The sequence below is a fragment of the Lycorma delicatula genome, chromosome 7 (genome assembly GCF_047948215.1).
Source record: "Lycorma delicatula isolate Av1 chromosome 7, ASM4794821v1, whole genome shotgun sequence".
Taxonomy (NCBI): Eukaryota; Metazoa; Arthropoda; class Insecta; order Hemiptera; family Fulgoridae; genus Lycorma; species Lycorma delicatula.
In genome coordinates, this window is record NC_134461.1 from 110,417,667 (window position 1) to 110,432,547 (window position 14,881).

General features: G+C 28.7%; 1 protein-coding gene across 5 annotated transcripts in view; it reads left to right on the top strand.

Annotated features, from left to right (window-relative positions):
* The window catches only part of LOC142327835 (testicular acid phosphatase homolog), a 36,722-nt gene extending 22,262 nt beyond the window's left edge, over positions 1–14,460 (top strand). For 4 of the 5 annotated variants that reach the window (XM_075371175.1, XM_075371176.1, XM_075371177.1 and 1 more), the window contains 4 exons: positions 4,329–4,511; positions 7,623–7,746; positions 8,491–8,696; positions 14,018–14,460. In XM_075371175.1, coding sequence (XP_075227290.1) covers positions 4,329–4,511; positions 7,623–7,746; positions 8,491–8,696; positions 14,018–14,152 — 648 coding nt within the window. In that variant the 3' untranslated portion in view covers positions 14,153–14,460. The remainder of the gene's footprint in view (positions 1–4,328; positions 4,512–7,622; positions 7,747–8,490; positions 8,697–14,017) is intronic. The other variant, XM_075371178.1, reaches the window with a different exon arrangement.
* Positions 14,461–14,881: the final 421 nt, after the last annotated feature.

A 14,881-nucleotide genomic window follows, 5' to 3' on the forward strand; every position in this document is an offset into this window, starting at 1 on the left:
ATAGCTGTAAATGAAGTGTTGTAGTCTTGTACAGTCTCAGGTCGACTATTTTTGGGATATGTGGTTAATTGAAACCCAACCACCAAAAACACCGGTATCCATGTTCTAGTATTCAAATCCGTATATAGCCTTTACAAGGATTTGAACCTTAGAACTCTTAACTTTTATTACTTACTTATATATCTGAGCGAGTAGGATTTAACTTCAGACATTATAGTACACTTAGAACAAACATTTCTTATATTTTTCAACAAAATATGAAAGAAGAAAGATTCCTCTTTTTAAACCATTGGTTCAATTCTGTCATACTCTGGATAGGACAAAGATCTTCAAAGTACTTTATCAAGGTTTTTTATTTTTTGATTTGTATGGCAAATTCTTTTGAATTGTACATTGACTGTATATTCTTTTTAGTGTGACCACTGGATTGTTACCTTTTCTATGTAGATAAATCTGAACTTATGTGATCCTGCCATTTTGGTTTTCCATTGTGTATTGAGTAGGGTCATTTGAAATATACTTAAAAAAAAAAAGGTGTATCTTTTCTAACAAATGGTGTATTTAAATACATCAAACTCTGTTCAAATGGTGTGTCTTGGTGTATTCAAGATTTTCAAACAAATTACTTTTCTACTATACATTACAAGCGGGTAGTATTGCTGGAAGTTTTCACCATACTCTATATCAGAGGTCGGCAAATTTTTTGCTAGTAAGGGCGCAAAGTAAATTCAAAAGTTATTGGGGGTGCATGAAAAAACTTATTAAAGGCTTTATTTCAAAAAATATAAAAACAATATAAATATGAAAAATATCTGAATCAGTGTGACCCTTGACATTGCAAATCATCTGCCAATTTGTTATAATTGGGAGTATAATTAGAATTAAATGTTCTTAAACATTTATCTAAATTAGAATCTATGAGCTTAAATCGATATTTTGATTTTAGATACATCATATTTGAAAACAGACATTTGCAGTTACACATAGTTGCAAAATTAGAACAAATTATTAGTGCACATTTTCTTGAAATATGATGATATTTATCTTTATGAAAGAAATTCCAAAACATGTTAATACTATCAGTATAATGTGCTTTTAAAACAATATCAAGTTGCAGATTTATTATTTTTAATTCTATTTCATCTGTCTTACTAAGCTCAAAATATTGGACAATTGCAGCAGATGTATTATCAGAAGTTACACTAAATAGATTAACAAAAAATATAATAACAGATTCTAATTTTTTTAAATCTGCAGATCGGGAAGAAATTTCTTCTGCATGATTCTCTACAATTTTTATATATGATGTAGCATTAAATGTTTTATTACCCAAACTTTCAATAATACATTCCACATTTGGAAAATGCGTTAACAAATTTTTTTCTAAATGGTATTTCAGTTATGCTAATTTATTTTTAAGTACATTTACTGCACTAATCTTATTAGTAATACAATGATTTTTTCCTTGTAACTTAATATTTAATTCATTTAACTTCGCCAAAACATTAGTTAAAAAACCCAAATTTATCAATCAATTACTATTTTCTAATTGCTCATAATATTCATCCCTTGATGAAAGAAATTCTTTTATTTGTGGCAAAAGGTTAAATCTTTCAAGTATTTTACCCGTGCTGAGCTATCTCACATCAGTATCTAAAAGAAGATCATTACACTCGTTATTTTCCTCTTTCTAAAGTAATTTAAATAATCTGTGTTGCATTTCTTGTGATCTTATAGTATTAATAATTTTTTATTACAAGTGACATTAAATCATTAAAAGCAATAGTTTTCACCCGCAGTACTTCCTGGTGTATAAGACAATGGTACAATACAAATTTAGGAAATAAAGAATCTCCTCTGCATAAAGCAATCAATCCAATCTTCTTACCGGTCATGGAACATACACCATCTGTTGTAATGGAAGTTAACTTCTGCAGTGGTAAATTATTAGTCATTGTACATTTTTTAAATGCAAAAAATATATCATCTTCTCGAGTACATCCCTTTAGTAGAAGGATTTTAAGGAACTCTTCTTTTGCAGAGAAATCATCGAACACCATTTTTATGCAAACCGCTAATTGGGCTATATCTAATACGTCTGTTGATTCATTCAACTGTAGCAAAAAGAAAATTCATATTTAAATATCATTTGATAATTGTGTTTCTAAATAATCTGAAATTGCTTCAATTCTTCTGGTTACCGTTCTGGCTGACAATTGTAAAGTATTTATGGCTACAACTATTTCTGATATATTTTTAAACCCTTCAAATAACGAGCCAGAAGCTTCTAACATGGCTTCTTTTATTAAATCCCCATCTGTATATGGTTTTTTCTTCTTAGCTAATAAATGTCAAATCTTAAAAATTGTGGTTGTTGCCAGCTTTAGACCGTTCCAACAGTTTAGCAAAAAAGCTTTGTTGTTTGATAATAACTGATTTTAGGGAAGATATCTTTTTTTCTTATTTTGGAGGCCACAATATAGTTCGCATTAAAATCTGAATGAACGGCATTAAAATGTCTTTCGATGTTACTTTTCTTGGGGATCGCCATACTATTATTACACAATAAGCAGACACATTTGCCTTTAAAGTTAATGAAACAAAATTGTTCTTTCCAGTCAACATTAAAACAATAAATTCTTTTTCTTTTAAATTATTCATGATGAGCTATTTATAAAATCCGTTTACCAGTACAATACGTATTTGATAATGAAAAGCGCTACTATCTTACATAATATGGTTACTAATAATAGGAAAATAATAAAATATAGTCAATAATAATAACACTCACAATACGTAGCATTCAGAATATGGTAATATACTTCTAAATTTATCAGGAGCGAGAATATTACTACTTTTTAAGTAGCAAGTGTGTCAGTGTATGACCTTAATTGCTATTTGCTGACACTGAGCTTGCACAATTATATTGTCTTACACATGCGCGATGCTGATACCCAATAATTGGGCTTAGCCCAAAAACCGGCTTAGTAGGTGTGTAATATAGTGAGAGTGTATAAAAATCTCATTGAGGGCGCGATATTGCCAACCCCTGCACTTTTTAATAAAATATTTTTATGATCTCTATATGAAATGGGAATTATTAATTATAGTCTTTAATTCAACTAACAACAGAAAAAAAATTTAGAATCTTTACTCAAAAACAGATCCAGAAGTGACAACTGATTCACATTAAAGGAATATGATTATCAAACTATCTATGAAGTATGGAATCCCCCCAGTACAGAAAGAACATTGTTCAGGACATTTACTGAATTCCTTTAACATAATTTTGGTAAGTTTAGTTCTTCTCCTACTGAATAGAGATAATGTATACATATATAAAACCTACCAGGTTAGTCTAGTGCTTAAACTCATCATCAGAAAATCAGTTGATTTTTGAAGTCAAGAGCTCTAAGGTTTGAGTCCTTGAAAAGGCAATTGCTTTTATATGGATGTGAATACTAGACTGTGAATACCGGTTGTTTTTTGGTGCTCGAGTTACAATTAACCACATGTCTCAGGAATGGTTGACATGTTCCAAACTACAGGTTTACCAGTACATTTACATTTACACTTACACTGCACTACGTTTGCAGCTATGTCAGGCCTCGGCAAGTTGCTAGCAGTAATTGCATTTGACTATACACATACACTCAGATCCAGTAGTAGCTGGAAAACTGGTTGGAGAAAACTGTATATAATGAATTGCTTCACACAGAAAGAGGAATCTGTTGCAAAACACTATATGCTCAGTGTTTCTGAAGAGTGATGCATCTAAAGCACCTGAGATACAAGAGGTATCAATCAGAGTTGCTTTTTATGAGTATTGATGATTCCTATCATCAAAAGAAAATGTCATTTGTAGGGTTGAATATCATCTGTTTTTTAGTGGTCTTGACATACTGATATACAATAATATTTTTCTCAGTGAAGGCATCAGGAACCAGTTCATTCTTAATTTTCATGGCATAAGTTACTTGCTGTTCTTAAGAATGACAAACATTTCTGTTGCGTAGCATAATAAACTTAGATGAATGCATCATAAAACAAACATACAAATTTAATTCTGACGTAAAAGTTTTTATAACTTCGTGATTTTCTTATCATTAATATCTTAAAAACTTTACACTAGTCGCAATAAATGGATGCCATACAAATTTGTTGTAAGACAAACTTGATGCGTTGCAAATTATAACATAAACTTGACAAGATATCTTAAAATAAAGTGTCTTTTCAGGCATTTTATCAATTAATTTTACATTAACAGATACACAAATTAAAAATATTGAAGAATTATTTTATTTATATTATTACTTTATGTGATTTAGGTAATAGCATTACAAGCTCCATGTCCAAAATACATTCTGGAACTAGACAGAGTACTCGCAGAACTAGCTAGTCATGAAACATTAGAAGATAAAGCACTTTATAATTATTTGACAGAAAATACAGGGCAGAATATAAGTACTCTTAGAGATGTGGAAATTTTGCACGACACTTTACTAATTGAAGTAAGATTTTAATTCCAAGCACTTAGTAATAATAAATTTAAAAATATTTAAGCATATTACTAAATTACAAATATTATAAAGATTGAAAGGTCGTATAATGTTCAAGAGTGAAAAGTTTCAGTTTGTGAAAGAATAAAATGATAGTTAATAACTTAAAAATTCTACTACTTTACTGGCCAAAAATGTATTGAGCTGGGATGGTATTTATTTGGGAAGTCTGAACTTTCTTGTACTTTAGTTTTATATTGATCTTGATCAGGTAACTGAAGTATTTTTATAAATATGTAATCTGAAGTTTGGAGAAGAATGATTCATTCATTTACATCGTTCATAAATGCATAATTTGGATTTAATGTAGTAGAAATGGGTCGTTTTTGTCAATATAAAGTTAACTGGTGATCCAGATATATGTATGATGCTGGCTTCTTAATCAACTGATCTTAGTTTTAATTCCTGGTAAGATTCTGGCATTTTTCACTTTCTGATTTCACTCTTCCGACCTCCTCATTAAATTACATTAATATATATCATGGGTTTCATTAACAAAAAAAGAATAAAAAGTAAATGTTTTTTTTTAATATTTATTACAAATAATATTTTTCATATTATTATTGTGTATTGAATTCTTTCCATTCAGTAGTTTAAAGAGGAGAATTGTTTTTATTAATTATCACATAAGCAAGCAGCTTGTGTATTAGGAATTGGTATTGAAATTTTTTAGAGTAACACATACAATATACTGAAGTTAATCCTTACCAAGATAATTTAACTAATGTTACTACCCAAAATATAGTAACATATAAGCAATAATTGCATTATGAGTTTCAAGCAAAAACCTTCAAGAAAAATTCTAAATTAGCTTTTTGTTGAATAAAATGTTAAACTAATAAGTAAAAGATAGCCTTACATAAGTTCACTTTTTCATTTTTCTTCACTTTTTAACAAGATATATATTATACATTATTTTTCTAAAGAATGAATTTTGTTATTAAGACATAATTTTACAAAAGGTCAATCTTCTAAGGAATGGTGGTACTCTTTAACAGATACATTCCATTGTATTAACTTTTCAGTTAAAAAGAAAGGACCAGTAAAACAATGTTAATACAATTAATACTTTACATTCCATACAAAACCAGCAATGACTAACTACAGATGAATCCAATTACTTAAAAAAAAAAATATGAAATTTATTAAAGAACTTTAATAGTTGATTTTTAATAAAATTAACCCTTTTTACAGCTTTATAAAGAATTTCTTTGAAATTTTCCACCATATTTTTTGTGGCAAGAGCACGTCTGTGAAGCAAGTAGTGTGTCCATTCGACCCCTGGAATAAGATCTTTTAATTTTTTCAGAAATCCACTGTACTTCCTGTTACACCTTTGCACCATCTACGCCTCTGCACCATCACTACATACTGCAATGCATTTGTCCAATATGTATTATAGGTTTTATTAGCTTCATAAAAAAACATCAAAAAGACATTATTGTTGCATGATCAGGTATTGATTTGAAAATAACATATTTTCTTTGATTGATCTGTCTGTATTGCATTTGTATCTCACAAAACATAAAAACTGAGAAATGTTTGCCACATCTGTTGATTCATCAAATTGAATACTAAAAAGTTCACTTGAACTCACTTGATGAATTATGTGATCACATACATCAGCAGCCATGTTATCAATTCACCTTGATATTGTGTCATTAGATAGCTGATTTTTAACAATTTTTTTTGCTTTTTTCATGCCTATTAGAACACTGACTATAAATCGCAGCAGTCAATATGAGGTTTCCTGCGACTGCATGCATTTTGCATATCTTAGCTACTACTCTTAATACTACGAGTAAGGTGCTTCAAGTGTACTTTTATCAGTATGGCTTGATTTACAAATACAAGGTGGCTGATTTCTCAAATTATGTAATTTTCTTTCAAAAAATTTGAAGGGTTTGCTTTTATGATCCAGTTGTATAGTTTCCAAGTGTGGAATTAATTTTGATAGCTTCATGCTTTCATTGAAGATTAAAAATATCGGAAAGCAAACAATGCTCTGTAACTTTCCATCCAATACGGTAAAACCATAATTTAAATAATTGTCACTGTACAACCTTGTCTTTTTATCAATCAATTCACTGGATGTAGATGGTCAATTTTTTTGCACAAATTTATCTATTTTGCATAAGAATCTAATTTTAAAAAACACAGTTACACTGTTTGACCAGACACTAAAAAACTAAATCTCAGTTACATTATATATTACTTATATTATATATTATTTTCAATGAAAATATTATGCCTTTAAAGACTTAAATAAAGGAATCATATGCATGCTTCGCAATCAAAACTGAACTGATGCTCTGCAATCTCTTACACTTCTTTTATACTCCTGAGATCACAACATGTTCAAACATATCATATGCATGTTAGAACATGATGCTGTCACAGCAAATATTATGCAAGTAGACCAAATTACAAGGAGCATGTACACATCAAGTTGGAACCTGTAAATTACTCATGTTTGTACACTTCATACATGCATGTTCATACCCGTCATTATCAACGCTAAATAGTTTTACCTAGGTTTCATTGGGTTGGGGTTCACAAAATATTCATTATATATTTTTTTTACTTTTTGGGGTTCGTGAAGCTAAAAAGGTTGAGAATCAATACTCAAGAAGTATGGTATTTAGCCAAGTTGTTTAATAAATTACTGCTATACCTTATTTTTTCACTCTGTTGGGAGCACAAAAAAATCAATTAAAGAAATCAATATGAATATGTGCTTCAACTATGTACAGTCTTCATTTGTAAATTACAACACTTCATAGTATCAAATAATAAGTGATACTTCTGTATTGACCAAATTTGACGCATTAAAGTGTTTAGATGGTTAATGGATAGTGCCACTTAGTAACAACATGAGTGCATCTTTTGAGTGAAAAGCAGTGAATCACTGTTAGAGGTGGACTGGCTTTTTTTGTAGGAAATACGCAGGGATCTCACATGTACATATACCCATATACCAAACTCTCACATATTGTATAAGTAGATGTAAAAAAAGCTAAGAAATAGAATAAATCAGAGAAATTAACATTAAAAATTTTATAGGAACGTAACGGACTTCCATTACCCACATGGACTAGAAAAGTTTATCCTACGTTAACAAGAGAAAAAGCTATATTAAGTGCAATATCTTTCACCTGGAATGATGTCTTGAAAAGATTTTTTGGAGGTAACATAATTAGCTTTACTTAAATCATTTTTATGTTGCATAACACTTTCATAGCGATTACTATAAAAGATGAAATACATACATATATCACATACTATGTAATTAATTGAAATACTAAAAAAGTTTTTTAGTAAAATTGGTGGAATCAACTTCTATCAACTGATTAAATCAATAATTTAGATATCGAATTAGTCTGCTGCTGTTATTATAATATACTGATGGATTTAAGTAGTATTTTTTACATTAAATTCCTGCAGATTAGAAGCAGTACATCATTTCTCAGATAAAAGGGGTACATTAGTTTTTAGCATTATATCATTTGTTCATGTTTTCTTATGGTTATGATGGTTTATATAATTACAACTGCAGCTCAGGTACGTAACCGATTGTGATGTAGTAGTTACTGTAGTGTCCATCTAGTGAATGCACCTCAGATACAAAAACAGTTCTTATAGTACTCTTGTATTACTAGTTGAGTTTATTTCTTTGAAATGTGGTGACATTCACTACACAGCCAGTCTCTGTAGTTAAGAGAATGGAAGTGTTATTTGTTCAAATGAATATTAACTGTAGTTACACAATTCTTATATGATAAAAAGGCTTAAGACAGAAAACAAAGCATGTTATGCATATAATTATGCATTTTTCTTCATTAACATGTGTAAATCATAGATATATGGAATATATATATATATATATTACTTTAAATTTGAAATACTATCATAAAACTACTTAAAATTTCAGGGCCACTGATTAAAGACATACTTTGGCAGTTTAATGAAAAAAGTGAAGGCCATTTAAAAGATATGAAACTATTATTATATTCAGGCCATGATAGCACTATCTTAAGTGTAATGAGAGCTTTAGATTTTAAAGGATTTTTAATGCCTGACTTTGGAGCATCATTAATATTTGAATTACATAAATTAAATGATAAATATCATGTAAAAGTAAGTAATATTATAATTATTTTTTATTTACATCTTATCGTAAAAAACTTACAAATATGTTATATGTTAAAATAAGTGCTAAATACTCGTTAATAGAAGTAATAAATATAAAATAAAGAGAAAGAAGAAAATAATTTTAAGACAAATTTTCATTTTATTGACATAAATTGGAATCTGTGATTTGTGCACTATTCTTGTTCAAATTTAACATCATTATCAGAATATTTTGCAAATTCACCGTTACAACAACATTTTCCTCATCTGACAATCAAGAATTAATATTCATACATGTCTGTAAAGTTACCTAATACAATAAATTATATAAAAAAGCGAAAATTATGTGTGATGAATTCATCAAAAACAAATTTATTAACCTTACATTAAGCACTCATTACCTTATAACATAACAGGCCTGCAGTGTTGGATCCAAATGTAATTTCTTTCTAATTTCAAAAAGATTTTAGAAATGCAGCTTGTAACTGAACAATTAAGGAACTAGGCAGGTTTATTCTAAACATTACATAATTACAGGAACTCATTTTTATTAAAAATATACTCAAAATATAACATTTTTACCTTTGGCATCTCAAAATACAAAAATATACTTAGAGAAATAGACTTAGTATAAATCTTAGAAAAACAATTTATAACATTTTTACTTTAGGCAACTCAAAATACTGATATTTATTTTATCACATAAAGAGTGTACAGACTTTTTCTTAATCACAGACACGACTGCATACCTCACAGGTAACTTTGCATAGACTATGTCTTCCGCATACATTCTGTTGGCAATTATCACCAGTCTTTGTATTTTTGCGTGTTCCATAATAAAACAATTGTTTTTTTAGACATCAGTCTCTTTTGTGTAATTGAGGTTCCACGATACTTTTCTAAAGCCCTTTTATCTCTAACAGTAGATACAGAAGTGTTATCCTTTGTTGCAAGTTGCTTTTCATCAACTCTTTACCTAATTCAGCAAGATATTCTCTCTTGTCCATTCTCTTTTCAACAATTTCCAGATGGTTAAAGAAATAAATTTTAAATGAATTAATTCTGGCTAAATCAAGTTCATGAAAAAATACTGTAAGAGGCCATATCCTCATTCTTCTTGAGGTTGAGTACATGGAACACAATTGATCCAACAGAATAAAGATGCCCTTTTGTTTTATTATAATCTATAATCATTGCAGGCTTTCTGGTTTCAGGATCTGTTTCGTTGTTATCATGCATTGTTGACAGTAATAGCACTTTTTTTTTGCTCTTCGATACGTGTGACAAGAGTGAGTGCTCGTGTTGGTATTCCAAAGAATATTTCAACAAGGCAAGAGGGACCCATGAGAAATTCAGAGGAGGATTTATTTTTTTTCAACATTCCTAAAAATGTTATACCTTGTTGATCAAATATTTAGCAAACTCAAAACTGCTATTGTAGTTGTTGGTCATCATATTTCTGTTTGATTTTTCTATTGGAATAATGAAATGTTTTATGACATCCTAAGGTTATATTTTAAACTTTGTATGGACAGTCTTTTTGCTTACCACAGTAATTTCCAAATTTAGCGTGTAAAATGTTTTGAAACTCATAATGCATAAAATTTTATGCCATACTTGCTGGTTTTAGTGACATGTATTGTACTAAGCTCCAGTGGCCACAAAATCTTATTAATATTTTGTTAATTGTGACATATTCACCCACACTACTTTTGCAGTTGCTATGAAAATTAGAATGAAATTCCCTAATTTTTTCCTGATCCTTTCTGGTTCTGACAACATCAAAATGCCAACACCTCATCAAAAACAAAAATGCTAAAATTAGCCCAGAGGATCACCATTCCAGTGTCATCACTTTCTCCCAGCACCAAAACATTAGACCAGTTTCCTCTTTTAATTGATATCAAAAATAATGCTCCCATAATTTCAGATTGAGATGTCTCTTTTAGTCCTTCTCTCTCAGAGGTTTATTTAATTTTAGCTTTTTTTCCTTTACAATTGTAATGTATATATTTTTGTATTTTATGATGTTATCTATCATGGCAAGACTGATAATTTTTAGGAACACATCGATAGGTTTAGGGGTGACATGTGTTGGATCCTTGGTTCACAAAACTGTTTTCAAAAAAATTATTAAATTTTTCGATGTAATCTTACAATTCCCAACTAGAGGTTTACATAATCCAAAGTATATCATCATTCTTACTGGCATAAAACTTAAAATCATCTACCTCTATTCCTTCTCCTGCATCAACTCTTCCATTCCTGATGATTCAGGAATCACTAGACTGGTTATCAAATTCAACTCTTTGAGGCTCGTAATCAATGTTGTTTTCCGATTCAAACCTGTTGTTGCTTCCTTCCTCTTACAGATTTAATTCTCTGAGGCAGCATAGAATTTGTCCTGCTGTTCTATACATTTGTATAGCCCTTAAATGAAACCCATACCATATCAATGTTTAAATATAAATATCCCATGTGCAAAACCAGCTGTATGAAAAAAAAATTTGGAGTTTGGTATCACTAGATTCTTATCACTTCACCTTCAATTTTTATCATACAATGAAAGTATAAAACTTGTTATTTCAATTAAAAATTGTAAAGGGAGAAATCATGCAGCTGGAAAACCTACTATATCCATGATAGATTTAGATGAAAAACTGTTGTAATGACAGCTCAATGTTGGGAAAGCTGTTATATTCATACGAAGAACATGGTCACTTCTTACTTTCAAGTTTCAAAACCAAAGTTCAAAACATTTTTGAACAAAAAGAAAGATGATGAACCATAAGTTGCAAACGCAATTAAATCCTTCATCCAGCTGCCTACCAGTTATTTGGTAATTAATATTACAATTTATTCAGTAATCTGAAAATTTAAAAGATTTAGGGAAAATTGGTTCTTTTTTTCTTTAGTTTTGTAGAACAAAACTTGTTTTACTAAAAAAAAAAGGTATAGTGGATATAACTGGTTTTGCATGTAGTTATTTATATATAAGTTAATAATTGTGATTTTTACATCCATTAGATAGAAAACATCCTCTGAACAGTTCCATAGGCAAGCCTCCTTTAACAAACACAAGGGCACAGTAACCCTAAAAGACTTCTAGTAATAAAAGTACACAGAAACAGAATATAAAAATAATTTCTTAAAGTTTTATAAAAAATATAAATAATCTGTAATAATATAAAAGTTTGAAAAATCCTCAAATTGTAAACTGTTACAGAATAACAAATCTGTAAAAAGGAAATTTAATTTATATGCCATTAATTTCTATCAGTTATCAAATGACAAAAAAAATCATCTAAAACATTTTCAGAGATCTTAACATCTTAAACTGACATAGAAATAATAGGAGATAACTTTCAAATGTTACCTAACAGAAATATGATGGTATAAATATATAACAGCAAAAGAAAAAATAACAAAACTAGACAGAAATATAAGTGTTTCTGTTAAATTAATGATCATTCTAAACTATTTTATGAAAGAAAACTTTTTATAAATGATGATATGCATTTTTTTATGATGGATATTAATTCTTTTGCGTGTGAGGTTGAACCCTAGTTTCAAGCATTTTGAAATCTTGCTTGAGTATAAAGAATCAAGTGAAAAATGATTTTACAAAGTTCAACAATAAAGCAATGAGTCTGATGTGATAAAATCTTTTTATTTAAGTTTTTTAGTCAGCTGTAATGTAATCACCTAGTGTCAAAGCTTGCAGTTCAAAGTAGTGACTGCTTACGCACACTTACTCCAACTCTTCTGTCACTGCTGGTAACATTTCTGGAATTCTTTTGGAATTTTGTCCAAAACCCTTTTCACAGTATTTTGTACATCTTCTGTTGTTTGAAAATGGTATCTTTGACCACCAATTTGGGTGGTCAAGGGGATACCAGGGACTCAGGAATTAAAAAAAGTCACTCGGAGCGGGATCTGGTGAATAAGATGGCTGTGATAGCACCGAAATGCATTTTGAGATTAAAAACTGCTGTACAGACAATGGAGCAGGAGATAGCACATTATTGTGATGGAGAATTCGACTCATACCAATATTTAAACGGACAGGGAGGACTTGTTTTCAAAGTCTTCGTAAAGGTTGTATGGATGTGCTGCTTAGACTATTAGCTGCAGGAAGATCAAGCTTAAAGATGTAGTGTTTATAAAGGCTGCAGGATTGCCACATTTTGCTAAAAAAAAAAATCAGTCTCATTACTTTATTGTTGCACTCATATTTTCAAGAATTTTATGAAATTCTCTAAAAATGCTATAAATGTATGGAAAAACTTTAGTTTTTCAAAACAATAATCACATTAAAATTTTGACTGTTTTTATGTTAACAATATGTTTAAAATTATCTTAAAAGTACTTTTTTTTACTCACATTAACTGTTTTTGAGAAATTAAACTTTGAAATTTAGCATTTTTTAATACGGTGTATAAAGTAATTACTTATGTGTTTTTTATTAATTATTTATGTATATGTTGTTTCTCAGTAGAAAGTAATACATTTACACTATCTGTGCCATTTATTTTATGTGATAATGTGTAAATCAACTAAGGTGCTAGATCAGTCACTTTCCTTAATGTGCCTGGGAAGAGATGCTTGTTATTTTTAAAAGTGGCTGTCATTTTCATTTTTGAGAGTGATATGTGCTTTCTCTTAGAATTCATGCAACTATTTGGTTATGGTAAATACAGAGCTCATATTTAAGAAATAAAAAGTTCATACTTATATATACTCGAATATATTGTAACAAAAATAATTTTTATTTTGCACAAAATTGATAAAATACATTCTGATAAGAAAATACAATTAGCATAAAATTATATTCCAAAAATTTTATTATAAGTGTAAACATTATATTAATTATAAAAATTACTACCTTAGACTGCTTTACATGTAATTACTAACATTAAAGATACAATGCTGGAGATATTAGGTCTTCATGGAAAAAACTATGTATTATAAATTTTGTTATACTATATATAAATATTTTGTTAACATCTATTATTAATAAAATGTTAATGATATGCAAATCAATGAATCTACTTAATCAACAGTGTTATTTTATGAATGATTTTTTTTTGGAACCTTCACAATCATCCTTTGTGAGTAACATTAAATTTTAAAAATGACTTATGTATATGATTAATTGTATATTAATTTTATTTTTACAGTATTTTAAGAACAGAAAAAGTATTTACTGAGGTTCTGTTGATTATTTTGAAACTATATGAATTTAAGTTAACTCATAAGTTAAGAGATAGAAAAATAATTTACTATATAATAATTTACTAAAAATTTTTTTAATGTTTTCTGTGCAGATTTTTTACATGCATAATGCTGAGGTAGAACCAACTGAACTAGAAATACCAAACTGTACAACACACTGCACACTGGATAAATTCTTAAATATTACAGAATATGTTAGATCAGTTGACTGGGATACACAATGCTGAGTAACATGATTTACGTTTTTAGTCATTAAAAATAAAATAATAAATTTTTATACAACATTGAAAAAGGGTAAAATATTAATTCTATTTAATACTAAAGCCAGTTAAGCCTCATGAAGTTTTAAAATTTTAATATGAATGGAACTCTTCTTTTGAAGAATGGTGAATGTTTGCACTTGAAAAAGCATAGGAATTTGTTTTTATGTTTATCTTTACTACTTTGTTGTGTAATTTTCTTTAAAATATACATTTATGTTCTGTGTTTTATACAATTGATAATCTAAAGAATAAAAATTAAAGAAATAACTAAAAGCGTGTTTGATTTCTTTCTTTTTTTTTGAAAATAGCAAAGATATTTTATACATACAAAATGCTAAAGAACTTTCTCTGTTTAGGTAATTAAAAAAGCCATGAACAGAAATTCACTGAATTTTTATCAGTAGCATAAAAATGTATTTTTGTGGTACAGTAATAAATTTAAAGATGAAATTTCATTTCTAAGCATTATATGTTCTTAAAAATGTTAGCTTCTTTATATCGTTTTATTAATGTTCTGTCTATTATTATTTCGTTTGTAAATAACCGAGAACTATCTCAGATTAATATTTCCCCAGTTTCTGATTTTTATAATATATTAGTAAAATGAAATTCCTACAATTAATCAATGTTTGAATACAACAGTTTAATAAATAAATATTTACTTTATTTATTATTAAACATAAAGTAATTTTT